This window comes from Grus americana, chromosome 1 (genome assembly GCF_028858705.1).
Source record: "Grus americana isolate bGruAme1 chromosome 1, bGruAme1.mat, whole genome shotgun sequence".
Lineage (NCBI taxonomy): Eukaryota > Metazoa > Chordata > Aves > Gruiformes > Gruidae > Grus > Grus americana.
In genome coordinates, this window is record NC_072852.1 from 13865468 (window position 1) to 13880659 (window position 15192).

The 15192-nt window shown below is 38.8% G+C and overlaps 1 protein-coding gene across 3 annotated transcripts in view; it reads left to right on the plus strand.

Moving 5' to 3' along the window:
- GSAP (gamma-secretase activating protein) overlaps window positions 1-15192 on the plus strand; it is a 48593-nt gene that overhangs the window by 15982 nt on the left and 17419 nt on the right. For 2 of the 3 annotated variants that reach the window (XM_054817540.1, XM_054817557.1), the window contains exons 12-19: window positions 963-1048; window positions 5278-5355; window positions 7741-7818; window positions 8287-8379; window positions 9641-9858; window positions 10161-10230; window positions 10904-10986; window positions 11652-11705. In XM_054817540.1, the coding sequence (XP_054673515.1) occupies window positions 963-1048; window positions 5278-5355; window positions 7741-7818; window positions 8287-8379; window positions 9641-9858; window positions 10161-10230; window positions 10904-10986; window positions 11652-11705 (760 nt within the window). The remainder of the gene's footprint in view (window positions 1-962; window positions 1049-5277; window positions 5356-7740; window positions 7819-8286; window positions 8380-9640; window positions 9859-10160; window positions 10231-10903; window positions 10987-11651; window positions 11706-15192) is intronic. The other variant, XM_054817547.1, reaches the window with a different exon arrangement.

Genomic DNA, 15192 nt, shown 5'->3' on the forward strand with positions numbered 1-15192 from the left:
ATTGATGTTCCAAAAGGGCCTGTTTCTCTTTGTAAATAAAAAGGGGGAGTGGAAACCTACTAGATCAGATATCAAAAACTGAAGGTAGTTGAGTTCTACCCTGCCCAGCCTGTGGCTCTCTGAATGTCTCAGTGCTATGCAGAAGGCAGTGTGGTGCTACTGCACATGTAGGTTGCCCTGAATGGGCAGTGTATCCTCTTGCAGTTAGTACTGAAAAAATCCAACTCTTGTAAGAGTTTGAATAATTTTTTTTCTAAATTATTGCAGAAGACCTAGGGGGAAATCCCTACAGAACCAAAAACCTTTCTGGAAAAACACCAACCAACCAAAAAACCCTCAAAAACCAAACAAAAATAAACCCACGAAAAAGCCAAAGCAGACTGACTACAATCTTCTGTTGCATGATCTGCATGGCAAAAATAGGACTTGTAGATTTTGAAGATATGGAAACCCATTAAAGCACAGGCAGCACGAGACTGAAAAAGAATGTCATAGTATAACAAGTTCCATGTGAATGTGATTTTGTGCTTTCCTTTTTGAGTACTTCCACTGAAATAAGTGTGCCTAATTGCAGATTAAAATGTAGCTTTACAGACATAACGGTAGAGTTAGACTGCAAAGCCTTTGAGTTATCAGGTATGATAAATGTTTGGATTTCCAGTACCCCATCATACTTCACTTCACAGTATAGGAATGGTTGGACAATGCTGCAGTAAGTCATTATGAAGACTGCAGGTGTAATCAAAACTGTTTGCTTCTGATAAGTGTGTTGTCTTGGGATTCTCATTTCTAACAGCATTGAGCAAATTGGTTAAAGCCTATTTTAACTGGCATTAGATAATATTTGATTATAATTTAATTAGTATTTTTTGATTACATAGTAATTGTTCTCATGATCTTTGTGTTATGATGAATGGGTGGATGAAGAAGTGATTTATTTAGTGATCTTTATTTGATCATAGACTTGTGAATTTTGGATATGATTACTGTCAAGACCAAGATGTTGCGTCTGAATCTTTGAATCTTCAGGTTTTTACAAGTAAAGCAGGTAATGAATAAATACAAGTATTGTCAAAATGATCTCCACTAGTAATTATCATGCAGTGTAATCATAACTGATTACTAAATTTCTTAGACATTATATATATATATTTTTTTGTGTGTGTGTGTGTGTGTGTTAGAGCAATTTAATGTTAAAGCTGACCAAAAACATGTTAGAAAGTAAATTCAAGGAAGGTTTTGGCTAGGTCTGTTGTCTGGGTTTCTGACATAGTATATAATTGTGCTAGTGGACATGTGCAAAATGGAGCATCTGCAATACAGATTCAAAGAGTTTCATATTTCTGTTAGTATGTGATACTTAGAAGGTCCAAGTATGTGATACTAGACTTAGTATGTGATACTTAAGGATTTAGTGTATATATATGATTCCTTAAATTTAAACCTAAAATGTTCCTTAAACCTTTAGGATATAGGAGTCTCCCTGCATCCTAATGCATGCCATAAGGATTTGTTTTGTTTTGATTAAAAACTAGTCTCAAGAGGCATCTGTTAATCAGAGATGTCTGCGTTTTCAGTTTCTAAATTAGACCCTACTGCCAGGCAGAGATGGTATCTGATTAACCTTTGAATAGTCTACGGAGTTGTACAGGGATATGATGTGTTGCAGAAGTGGCTTTACATTTTGCTGCTTAAGGCATGCTGTGTGCACACAGGCTAATTGCTCGGGTACTTGCCAGTTGTGTTGAAATGACTGTTAATGCAAATCAAGGAAAGTGCAGGTTCCTTACATGGATTGTTTTCTTACCAAGGCAGACAGCATGCTTACAAAGATTAGAGGGAAGCAATTACAAATAAGAGAAAGCCAAGTTTCTATCTACCAAATGTAGATTAGGCTACTTTTTCTCTATTAGTAAGACAGAGTATTATACAAACAGCTTGTCCAATAATGGAAAATGTTATTGATTTGTATATATATGTTTCCTTTTACACCTATACTTCTCTAGGGTTTGTTCAGATCGAAGCATCTCCTTTTAGTTTAGGATGAAATTCAGTCTTCCTCCAACAAGACTGTTGTTTGATTACCTTGAAGGAGAATGTTCTTTTCCATCTGGCAACACGTTATTTAAATTCTTTGTGGAACCTTTCACATGTGCTTTTCATTGTGCTTAATATAAAATGCATAATTTGACAATTACACACTTACTAAATGAGATTATTGTATGTGGCTTTTTGGTGAATGTTGTTTGAAACTGAGGATTACTTTGCACAACCCATTTTGAGTAACTGACAGTTTGGAGCAAACTGTTTTGGCATTGAGACTGTATCTAGTTGTTGAAGAACAGGGTGGGTAATCACACTAAATTTCCCTTTTGTACCCCTTGTAACAAAACTGGACTGCAAGTTCTTTGGGGCACAGACTATGCCTTCTGTGGAACTGGTGGTGTGCTTCAAATATTAATGCTGATATCCCTATTTGTACCATTCGGACATCTCTGGCAAAGAATAATTGGCATAACTTCAAAATGGAATATTCCATGCAATTTCCCATTTAATAAAACAGTTATTGGCTACTGCCAATCTGAACTCTGAATGAAATCACTCTTCCGTTCTCAAACTTCCGCAGTAGAAGAAAAGTAGCCCTGTTCCTTATACTCAGCACAGACAAAATGTCTCCAGATAAAACTCCCTATGTACATCTAGATTAGCTGAGATAAAGCAGTTCTAGTCTCAGAATTAACTTTGTATGTCCAGAATTCAGTGGTTATTTAAACAACACTGGGTTGTTATGTTTTCTTTTAGCACTTTAGAAGTACTTTTCAATTTGCTCAATATTAAAAAAAAAATGCAAGCAGTAAGATGACATAAACCCTGGATTACTGTCACCTAACTTTACCTGCCTACAAGTTAAGCATCTGGACTATATTTATAGAGACAAATAGGCATCTCCAGAGGATGATTGTTTCTATCTATATCTCTTTGTTTGCTGTATAAGGGTCTAACTGAGAGATGTTTGGATGGCTGAAGTTAGGTGAGGCAAATTACTCCTAAGCCAGTACAACTAGAAAAAATGCCATGGTGTGATATTGTGTTTGAGTTGTGACACTTGGATGCCACGTTGAGATATTGGTACAGCCTTACATTTTACACTTCTGCGTGAACAGAGATGAGCAATTTGAAGTTAAAGCTTCCTTGGGAAAACTTCAGGTATTCATAGGAGATTCATACAATTTCAGTGGTATGATGTTTATTTATCAAGTGGCAGAGTTGTAATTGTTGTTTCCCTAATTCTACTGAATATAGTAACTCACTGTTACCCTGTATGAGTAGAGCTTAATTTTTAAATAGTTACTTTTTTTTTTACTTTGTTGTGGTTGAGACCTTTTCCATCTTTTATTTCTGAAAAGATAAGAGTCCATCCAAATATATCTTCATGTGAGTTTTCTCACCTTGTGGCATTTATTTGCAAACAGTAAGAGCTGTAGCTGATTTTGAAATGGATAGTGTAGAAGACTTGTTTCATGCAAAGGTGGAATCAGTTAGATATAACAAGCTTTCCCTGCATCAGCACACCCCAGCTCTAATTTGCAGAGAGCACTGGTGAGGGTAGGAAAGGAATTTGTCTTATATTTGCAGTCTCTGGGTGCTCTACTGGGATTGTCAAGATGGTATCAGATGTAACATTGCTTTGATACTTGCCCATCTGACACTGTCGTATTTCTATCTGTATTAATGAAACACCATTTGATATTTTCTGTTGTTCATAATTCAGTTTGTTAATATTTGGACCAGTATGCTAGAGCTGAAAGATGCATGCCCTGTTAATAGTCTCCCATAGCCACTGTTCTTGTCATCAGCTTGCATATATACCACTGACACTTCAATCTGAACAGACTCGCTTGCATGTTGTGCAATTTACAGAACAGCATATACACTAGACTCCAGCATACAAGAAAGAAATTTGCAGTGTTGGAAGGGAGCTGTTGATAATAAAACAGCATTGTGGGTTGCTGGAACTTTTCCAGTCTTCCTCATGAGTCCTGATGCTGCTACTTTAAAAATTATGCATGCTCTGAAAGATGCCAAGTGGTCTGGCAAAATGCCCTGTCTGTTGTCTAAATGACTCAAATATCCAAGCCAAACTGTATCAAACAATATTCAGTCATCTAAGAATAAGCAGGGGGGAAAAAAAGCATCTCAAAAGAAAGTATTTACCTTCCCCAAAAGTGTCAAGTGCATCAGTGTAATCCATACCACAGCTATGGTACAGCCGTGTGGTCTGAAGTACGAGACATTTAACCAAGTAAAATACTTTGGTAGCCATGCTTTTTTTGTACTTGTGCTTTTTCCATATTGTACCTCTTTCTGTATACCTTGTATACATAAACCTTTATTTTGTGCCTTTTTCTGTATACTTTGTATACATAAACCTTTTTTTTAAAGAAGAGTATCTGTATTAGTATTACTTTTTTTTTTTTTCTTTTAAGTGATAAACTTTCAATAAAGGTAAAAGGTGAATTGTCATAGTTGTGTCCCAGCTTTCCCAGCTGTACTGGGATAATGTGGTTTGGATGCTGTTTCTGAAATGAATGCCAAAGCAGCTGCCAAAGCATTGGAGTAAGTGGATTAAAGTTTTTAGAAGAGATGGAGGGCTACCATCCAGTGAAGTCAAAACGGTCTATCAGTCTGATTTAGAATCAGGCTGGGAGGGGGGAGCATTCCTGCACAGAGTACCTTGGCTGAAATAAGCTTTTGCCAAGGACTGACTTTTCTCCTAAAAAAGGAATTCACATCTCTTTGAGCTGGAAAGGGGAGAAGTGACTATCATTTCTAGTGGTGAGAAAACTCTAGTAGTGTATCATGCTGCTGCCAATATGAAATTACTTAGAAAGCAAACAAACTGTGTTTTACTATGTTGTTCTGTACATATTTGACAGTCCCTGAACAGAAAATATCTAGAGATTGAGGCAGTCTGGCTGCAAGTGTGATTTCTACTACGCAGCGCTAAAAATGTACTTCTCCTAAAGAGAAGAACTGGCCATGTCAGAACCCAAGTTTCCATTGTGCCATATTGCCTCCTCTCTTCTTACATCATATTTCACTAGGTAAATGATGGTTAGAGTTATGTAATATATATTTCTGTGATCTTTACCTTTTTTTGAGAGATGACTTTTAGTTTCTAATTTAAAACAGTCTTGCTTTAGTTTTATGCAGTGTAAAGATGTCTAGGTATTCAGGTAGACAAGTCAATTTTATTTTTCTTTCTTGTCTTTTTAGGAGGCCTCTGTGTGTGTTGTAGTCTAGCCTCTGATATTCCTGATGAAATAACATACTCCATATATTTTTTACATAAAGGTAAGATTAACCTGTTAAGTTATGCTTTATTTTGGAGAACAGCTCTTTGCTGAAGGAGTGACAGAACGTCTTGCAAAACAAATAACTACCCAAGTCTGCGGACAATAAACTACTGTGGCTGGTGTTTAAAGGCAGCAGCTGCCCTCAGCTGCAAAGTCAACTTTCCTGCTGTAGACTTCCTGCCTGATGCTGAACGAGTAGCTTCAAACCAGTGGCCTCATGAGTGGCTATTAATTTGGTCCCTTATTTCTAGCCAGAATTTCCAGCATGCTGAGCACAAACATCAATGAAATCTGTGGGAGCTTGCAGGTGTGTTGTGCTTAGCCATAAGGCATTTGTATGGGGAAAAAGAGCCAACAGCTCTTAGCTTGAATGTCTGTTTAGAATTCCAGTTCAACATGTCATTTTCACAGCAAGAGGTGCAACACCCACTGACTGTAAGAATAGTTGCTGTTTAAGTGGTGCTCTAGCTCTTAATTTTAAAACCTAATTTTTTTCTTGAATAAAAAACATTGTTTTATACTCATCAGAGCAAACCTCGTCATTAGCAAGATCTTTCTTGCTTGGTAAATGGAGGAGAGAGATGAATTATTTCTCAATTGAGAAGCTGCATAACATAGAGTTACCATGTTCAAGTAGACAGTATGCCTCTGTTTTACTTCAAGTATTTGTTTTTCATATGTCAGAGATGCACTAACATGTTGCTTTGCTGCTGGAGCATTGTGGGATTGAATGAACTGCATTTTTGTGTTCTTGAAGGCATTAACAAACTGGAAAAGTCCATTCTGGATGTGGCAGTACTCTGTGTTATGCTGCTGTGAAGGACTGATTTCCCCAGATGTACTTGATGTGTAGCTGAAGGGTGGTTGCATTGCTTGGAGCCAACCATGGCCCTTGTACATCCCTAGCTTTACCAGGAAGAAACTGAGGATAGATATGGTGACATTGACCATCTGCATCTGAAATGACCTTCATGGAACGGAGTTGTTTGGTGCAGAGCTGTTTGTGGATTCATGTAAGATTCATCAGTTGTACGAGAGAATTTTAAGACTGGTTCTGAGGTGACCCACAGAAGAGGGGTATATCAGGTCCATAAGCCACGTTTTGGAGACATATAAGGAGTTCAGTCTGTGCTGCAGCATCTGTAAACTCAGAAGGAAGCTTCCTGCCCCCTGTAAAGCAGTCACTTGAGGTAGCATAAACACAAAAGTCATGATGTCGCAGGTGTATTCTGCAGTGCTGGTATTAACTGGCATGTGTTTGCATTGCAAGTAACAGGGTAGTGGTCATGAGTATACTGACTCATGGCGAGCAAACTTCCAAACTTCATAGAATCATAAGAATGGTTTGGGTTGGAAGGGACCTCAAAGATTGTCTAGTTCCAACCCCCCTGCCATGGGCAGGGACACCCTCCACTAGACCAGGTTGCTCAAAGCCTCATCCAGCCTGGCCTTAAACACTTCCAGGGACTTCAATCAGTATCTTGTATGAAAAACTATGTTTTAGATACCCCTTCATCTGTAGTGTTGCTGTTGGTCTTGGAGGTCTCATTTTTCTTTTTTTGCAGCATAGATAAAGCATATCTCTTTGCTAGGGTCAGGAGTCAAAGTCCTGGATGAGTGGCTGAAGCACGGTTCATGATCTACTTTTTTCCTTGGTGGTCCTGTAAACTGTAGATCTAGTGTCTTATCTCGAATTTTCATGTGGCATTAAGTAGCATCCTGATCATGACACCATTCAGCCTTTAGGCTATTGCAGCATGGACATTTGGAGACCAGTCATTGTCTCCTTAGTTATTTTAATCTTCAGCTTTTATCAGAGATTGAGGAAGTTTGAGGGCTCTGCCATTCTCACTGGATGCCAGAAGAAGTATGGTGTAAGTCTAGAACAAAATAACAGCTGTGCTGATGCAAAGCCCATGCAAACACAGCAGGTCTGAAATTAGCCTATGTTTAAGCAGAGCTGAACTAACATACAGCAGTAGGGCATGCAGATAAACAAACTGGAAATTGTTTAAAGCAGTTGAAAGATCACTGAAATGTGAAGCACAGCTACATAAAGGATTTGTGTTTGGGGTTTGGGTTTTTTTTTTTTGCGGGGGAGGTATTTTTACACAAGCTTGCTCTGGGATGGAATGCTTCTTTAAGCACAAACTTCGGCTGTATAGTGCATGGCCAGTTTCAGCAAACTAAGGAAGTAAGTATGCAGCAACTCTGTTTAGGATGAAGTAAATCTGTCTGTGCAGACAAGCCCATAAAACAGTCTAAAATATCCCTGTTTGGGTGTATTGGCACTGCTGAAGTTTCTAGCTATAAAGTCATACTTGGCTTGTAACAATGGTGTTTATTGTTTGGGGTTTTTAAAAGTATTATTATTTTTCCCCAGGTTACAACAAAACTTTTACAGTTTCTCTAGAAAGAACAGAATCTCATCAATTGAAGGAAGTGGCTTTTATGAATCTTGGTAGGTTACTTGCGTTACTTCCCTGTGTGACTGCCATTCTCTGTCCCCAGTAAGGAGACAAATGGATAACCCTTCTGTAGAAGAAAAGGATTTTTTTTCTTTATTTTAAATAGTTGTGTTATTTTGCTGATTTTTTTTGCTTAACTTTTGTATTTGGCATTTGTTACTGCAATACCTAACTATTAGTAAGCAACTTCCTCTGAAATTGCCTCAGAATCTGCTCTGGAGATCAGCTGCTGAGTTCTTGAGTGTCTCAAGCCTCTTGAATCCTCCCCTGGAAACCCAAATGTATTGCTAGTGTTTCCTGTGTTAATACAACAGCAGCTTTTAATTAACTCCTTTTATATTTCCTAGATATAATCAATTCCATCAGAGAGAAGTAGGCCAAGATGAGAATCATGTGAAACAGCCTCTTAAAGCAAATAAGTGAACAAGTGCTAAATTGACCACTGTTGTTTCTTTAAATAGACTATTATGTGGCTGCTTATTTGCCTGGCCAGTTCCTGCACCTCCTGAATATTCAGCATCCTGACCTGCTGTGCTATAGTTTATTTCTGACAGGTATGTAAGACTGCTGCTTGAAGTAATTTTATTGTTGTAGTGGAAACTTGTTCAGATCTCTTTACATGAAAGTTGTATTTCTCAACATTTGCTTTATTACACAGTGTTCTGAAGAAGGAAGAGAGAGATTGAGAAAATAAGAATGGCATTTTTGCCACTTTATATTGTAAAAAGAGAATCTGAAGTGACATTTCATATTTCATCTATTACGTACTTCTAGCTTGTTATGAAATAGAAGAAGAGCTTTCACTGAATTGGTTTCATAGTTTCCCTTCCCCCATCTTTGCACATGTTTCTCAGTCCTCCACTGTTCTCAAATTTCACATGGAGATGTAAATTTGATTTTACATTTCCTTCCTCCAATTGAGTTGCTCTAAATGTGTGTGTTTGGAGGGTGTGGGGAGAGGAAATCTGTGTTTCCTTCACCTGATCAGGCTGATGCAATTTGATTTAGAGTCTCATCTGAGAGGCACATTACTTAATTTCCAACAAAGATGTCTTTATGGGAAGTGGGTTATTTTTGGAAGTGGGGGGCCTTTGTTTGAAAACAGAAATCTGTTCTTCTGATTGGGTGAAGAAGAGGTAAGCAGAGGGAACTGGTGCAGGGACAGCATCACAGGAAGCTAATACCTGTTGTATGTACATAATGAAATACTATTCTGCTAGAAATAAGTGGAAAGCATCACTGTAGTATGGCGGGCCTGATTTCTCTGATGCAAAGGGTCTGGAATCCTATTGTATAGTACTGTGGTGGTGAACCTTAGTACTAGCGTAAATAAAGTGGTTTAGATCTGATGCTTCAGTAATCATAAAGCAGAACCTTCCTATTCTGGCCATTGGGATTGATGGCAAGAGATCCATCAATGCAAGTTTGTATCATGAATCCTGCATGTGAGCAGTTCTAAACTGTACCAATATGCTTAGGTGCTAATTCTAGTGTTGAATCTCTATTACTAACCTTGTGCCCTTCTCTGTCCCGTGCTACGTACTCTGATTTGTCCTATGAGAGCGTTGTAATCCTCAAATCTGTACACCTCTGCTTCAGCAGTAGGGAAGGAGAGAACTGAGTATGGACTGTGCTCCTCATTTACTTCCTTTACCCAGGCAGCACCATTCCTTCTCTTCATCATAATACCAGGGCAGCTAATACAAGAGGCAGTCTGTTTCTTACTCCTGGGGACCTGGGAGTCTTAAGAGAAATACTGGTAGCAGCCACATTTTATATTCTTAGTCCTTTTATTCTCCAACCAATGTTCTTCAGGTGAGGATGCAAGAATTGACATGTTGCAAAACTGCTCCATCCAATCCCCGTTCATGTCCACAGTTTTGGATTGCCACGTAGGAAGTATGTATGCTGTGAGCATCAGTGACAGCGCCTTACTACAGTTCCTACAGAACAGCAAACGAGACAGTGAGAGATTGGCAGCTCTGCATTGTGCCCTGTTGTACTTCCGACACACAGAAGACTTGGAAATGCAGGTGGGAAAAGAACGTCTTCTAAGTTTTTTCAGTGACTGGTGTCTTATACAAAGCAAGGTCAGGGCACGAATATCAGCCAAAGAAGAAGAGTCTTGATTCACATGTACCTTTTGGCAGTGCAAAGAGACTCATCAGCTGGGCTGCCCAAACCACTTTATTGGTCAAGGCTGTCCTGAAAACATTTATCTCTGTATTACTACTTCATGCAAAGTGTTACTACAAAAACCAAAGTTTCTATAGTCTCTTGCAACACATACTGAAACAGAGAGATGTGACAAACTCCCGTGTTCTCATTCTGACAGATTATTTGGTGGATTTCTGAGAACCTGTCAACATGCCATTCTTTTGACCCCATTCAAGAATTTATCATTGGTAGGTACTTCTTTTCCTGCATACCGAATTTTCCTGCATACCCTAGTTGTGACTTAAGGAGAAGCCACAATATTATGATTTATGTTAACTTACCTGCATTTTGGGGTGTTAGAGACAACAATAGTAGTTTAGAAGGTACATAGATCTCTCAAAATCAGATTGGCAGTAAAACTTCTCAAATGCTTTCTCCTGTCTAGTGGGACAAATAGATTTATCATTATTTTAGGTCACTGGAGAGCAAATTCTCCATCTGCCTCCTGTCTTGCATATCTGGGATGTAAATAATTGAGATTGGAGCGGAGGAACAAATCTCGTCTAGCCTAGCCCAAACCATTTTTTCTTAAGGATTTGGCATGTCATGATACTCTGTTCTAATAGCTGATTCCTCAGCCTAGCCAGTGCATGTCCTGTGCCCTGAGCCTTTATACAAAGGACCCCTGCAGCGCTGAGCTGTAGCCAAGCAGCTGACCCGGCCCTGCAGCCATCTGGACTTCTCTTCCTCCTTTTGTGCACAGAATGCAACCAGTTCCACCATGGCGGAAGCTGTTTCAGAGACAGCAGTAGGATTTTTCCCTAAAAAAGTGTTAGATAAGGAACTGACTGTGAAGTCTACTCTTGTTAACTGATAGTTTATATAATCCTGCCCTTATAAATCTTTTTATGTTACATTTAGCCTCCCTGTACTGCAGAATGTGTCCAGAAACTCACAACCTGGATAAACTTTTGCCCTACACGTCACTGCTTGACTGGATTGGGGTAAGATAACAGCTGGTACTTTAATAGCTAAAGGGAGTCTGGTTTTTTTTCTCCCTTAATACAGCCTTTAACTTGTATGCCTTACCTTTTCATAGACATGCTCTAAATCCATATCTGTGCTTTATACCCATTTTATTTTGTCAAGTCTTAATCTTAGTGGTGTTTTCCATGAGTCTTATTTTTTGTCAACAAATAAAAAGCATTTATAAAACAAGAACAGATACTATAATGGCATGGATGATTAAATATTTTAGTTTTCATAATGAGGTATTAATTTATTGCTTATCATATGAGGTTTGCAGTGAATACGTAATATATTTAACCAGCAAAATCATGCTGTTATTTCCAAGACAAACAGTATCAGTAGAGTTAAGATATATTACTAAGTTTGCGAAAGTAAAATAACTTCAGGCAAGTCTCTACACTTAGAGCAAATAGCTTATTTGAATTTCTCTGATCTGATACTGCTCTAATATGTTGTCTTTTTATAAATGAGATGAGTGAGAGAAATACCTTCCAATTTACTTTTGACAAAACTAAATGTACAGTTTTGGCTAGCTAGCTAGTTTCACAAAGGAGATGGGTAATGGAGATTCACTTAGATACCCAAACAGGCCTATGTTTTATGCTAAATTATTTGTGTTCTTATTTGTCTGTATTTATAGATTATTCCTGGAGTAACATGTGCAACAGACATTATTTCTCTACCTGTGTTAGAGGTAAGTTCCAGTATAAAGCCACTTTTGTATTTGCAGATTAGGAGCTTTTTTTTTGTGGGATGGGGATGTGCTAAATACTAATGAAGTGGTGTCCCCACAGCCCTATCCAAAAATAGGGGTGAACAGAAAATTGCCCCATTTGAAATGGCTTATGCATTTACTAAAATATTAGTTATTCAGACTGATATTTGCTAGCTCAAACATGTATTTTTTTTCCCTTTCTGAGAGACTTCTTCCACTCAACAGGGAAGATCCTCCAGGAGTTAATTCTTGTTAGATTTGATTGATACGTCTTCATTTTGTGACTTTGTTAGTTGAGGGTAAACTTGGCACCTATCTCTACGTATCCCCACTTTGCGGGGTATTTCATTGTGCTGCCATTGGTACCAATGATTCATGACCCTCTTGCTTTGTTTTGTCCGGAGCATCCTGTGATTGCACTGATGTCAGGGCTTTGGCTAGCTAAATCTAGACAAATTCCTGCACAGCCTGGAAAAGGCAGTGAGCTGGATGGAGAGAGCACATACTATTTGGGTAGGAAATCGTACTTTCCATTGAAAACAACATGAATGATTCTTCCCGTCTTCCATTCCACTCCCTCAGCTCCAGTTTAGAGAAATACTTGAAATTTTCCTAAGTGTTCCCCTACAAAGTCTGAAAGAGGCTTTTAATAAGCAGCTTGTTGTGGAGGGCTAATGGAAAGAGTCAGAGTTTGAATGCAGCAGTACCAGCAACACATGGGAGAAGACTCTGGATACATGACAATATTGTTTCATGTAGCACTTTAAAGAGGTGAGAGTCTGTTTTCTCCCCAGTGCTTATAATTAGCTTGTAAAGCTTCATCATTCACAAACTCTTTTAAAATCAGTGAAATTACCCTCTGCTCGCTCACTCCGCAACAGTGTATCACAGCTGCGCTGCTACAGATTCACATGACTGCTGTCAGGGAATGGGCTTTGCATGCTTTGCTTGGAAAGGCTGCCTTGAGAGCTGGGACACCTGGGAAAAATTTATTGAGAAAATTTGTTGCTAGATAATCCCTGTAATTCACTGAGGTCAAAGTTAGCAGGCCTTTAATTTGTCTGAGATTGAACCTCAAGCCCCTGGGGGCAAATGCCTTTAGCAGCTATACTTCCTGATTGTGGAACTCATTTCCTATTTCTGTCTGAAACCTAAACAGATTGAAAAGGTCAGAGTTGAACTAAAGACAAATATTTCCTGCTACTTTTGACTGCGGATTGCTCTGACTCTTGAGTGAGGACAAAGATGATAATACACAGGGTAAGGTTTAGTGCTTTGGCTGTTGTGTACCCCTCCAGAGGCACAAACCCACCACGGCTGGAGTTCAGGTGGTCGGTTGTTGGTGTTTCAGTTGGTGTATGTTTTTGGCATCGCAACTCAGACACTGGGGACAAATCTGGTCCTACAACTAGTATTTCTTTTGCAAAGTTTTTATGGTGTTTCACAGAAACAATGGTGAATTGTTGCATTGAGAAGTTTTTTGGAGTTCTCAAGCCCGTGAATTGTTGAGAGTCTTTGGGAGGGCTATGTCCATATTCACAAAAAAAATTTGTGCTATTTGGGTAACAGGTGTGTTTTTATCACTAAATTCCTGTTCAGCAAGAGATATTGAGAGAGTGTGAAAATGTGAGAAAGGGGGAACAGTCGGTCTGATTGCAAAAAAGCTTTATATAAAGATGGCAATTAATAAGAGTCTGTTTTGTTTTTTTTTTTTTCTTTTGAAACACAGAAACCAAACTTTGAAGGGGTGGAAACAGGCTGGAGAAGGAAGGGGCAGGAAGAAGGGGAGAAAATAGCAGGTCCAGGAGAAGAGTAAAAATGTGTAGTGCAAACAGTTGTTAGAGGGATCAGCACAGGAGAAGGCAGTCTCTGCCTCATGCTGTGCTGAGCCACTGGAGTGAAGAGTGACGTTTGAAGGAGTAGCTATCTGTACAGCTACGTAGTTAGTTACACGGCTCTCCTAATACCTTCACTGATGGGGAGGGATAGCATTACAGTTCCCCTGGAGAGGACATGTGCCTCTTAAAGGTCATTGTCACCCTGCATCCTTTCAGAGGGGTATAGCAGAGAGCTCTCTTTGTCTTCAGTTAAAAAACCACTATTTATGAAAGGCTTCATGGGAGCTTTTCATGGATTGCAACCTGGTAAGGCCTCGCTTTGACTTCTGGTAATACAGTGTCTTTTAGGTGTTCGTGCTTAGGTATTATATTAATTTCTGACTCTCTAGAAATGTCTGCAAAATAAACACCACCTAAGACAAAGAAGCCTTCTCTTGCCCTGATAATCCTCAAGAAAAAACAGATTTAATTAAAATAATCCTTTATTTTAAACTTTTGATGTTTTAAAGAGATCTAATACGGTGCAGGTTTTCAGTGGTGTCTGCTTTTAATTCTGAAATCTACCACTTCCTGTTACAGATTCAATATATGAAAGAAATTTGCTGTCTTTTTCCCCCCTGCCACACATCAAACAAAATCTAGTGCGGCCTGATTGCAATTTTGCAGGAGTGGCTCTGTCGCAGTTGCACAAATTGGTCACTAGATGATACCCTTATGCTATATTCTTGATATTTCTCTGATTTTTTATTGGTAACATTTAGGCAACATACTGCAGTAGTAGGTTGTAGATCTTGTTAGTTAGCTCCAGCAGGGTGAACATATGGTGCCACATGCACTCCTGGTTTCCAGCTGCTAAATATAACTAACATGAAGCAAAAATGAGATTTATTTTTCTCTGCTGCAGCTACAACAATAAAGCAACAATCAGCACTGGTAGCAAGAGGGAAGTGGCTGGCAGGATTGAGTCTCTGCAATTTATTTTCCTTGGCAAATTGTAGCTTATGGTAGGAAGTGGTTTTAAAGGCTTCTGAGGTTTTCTTCTAAAGTTATTGTCATTGTAGAATAGGGGAGAGAGAGCAAAATCCAACATGTTAATGCAAGACAGAGGAATATTGTGAACCCAAACTTCTCTTCCTTCAAGTGTCACTACTGTAGTGTCTGTATTGGAAGATAAATGTATATAATGAGGGGCAAGAACAGCTAGTACCATATCTTGTTTTTTGAAACTGCCAAAATCTCATCTCTTCCTCAGCAATGATCACATCACTCCCCTTTTATAAATAGCAGCTTCAGATCTTTATAGCCAGTCCAAGAACTAGCTCAGGAAACTAGTGTGTGTTTGTTTGGGTTTTTTTCCTCCTGCCTGTTCACAGCTGAGTTTAAATTAATTTCAGCATAGCTATTCTACAGCCTTTGACTCTAATGGAAATGTCTGGATTTTGTTTCTTTTCTGGGATGAGGCATTGTTACTTGAGGTTGGCAAATGGATGTTTGCAATGTAAGTATTAATGCAACTTGAAAATAGTTGAAGCCTGCAGCTGCCAAGGCCATGGTGGTGGTGTTCTGTTTGGAACTACTAGAAACTTGGAATGGGATTTATTTGACCAAATGTAAATATTTACATCTAA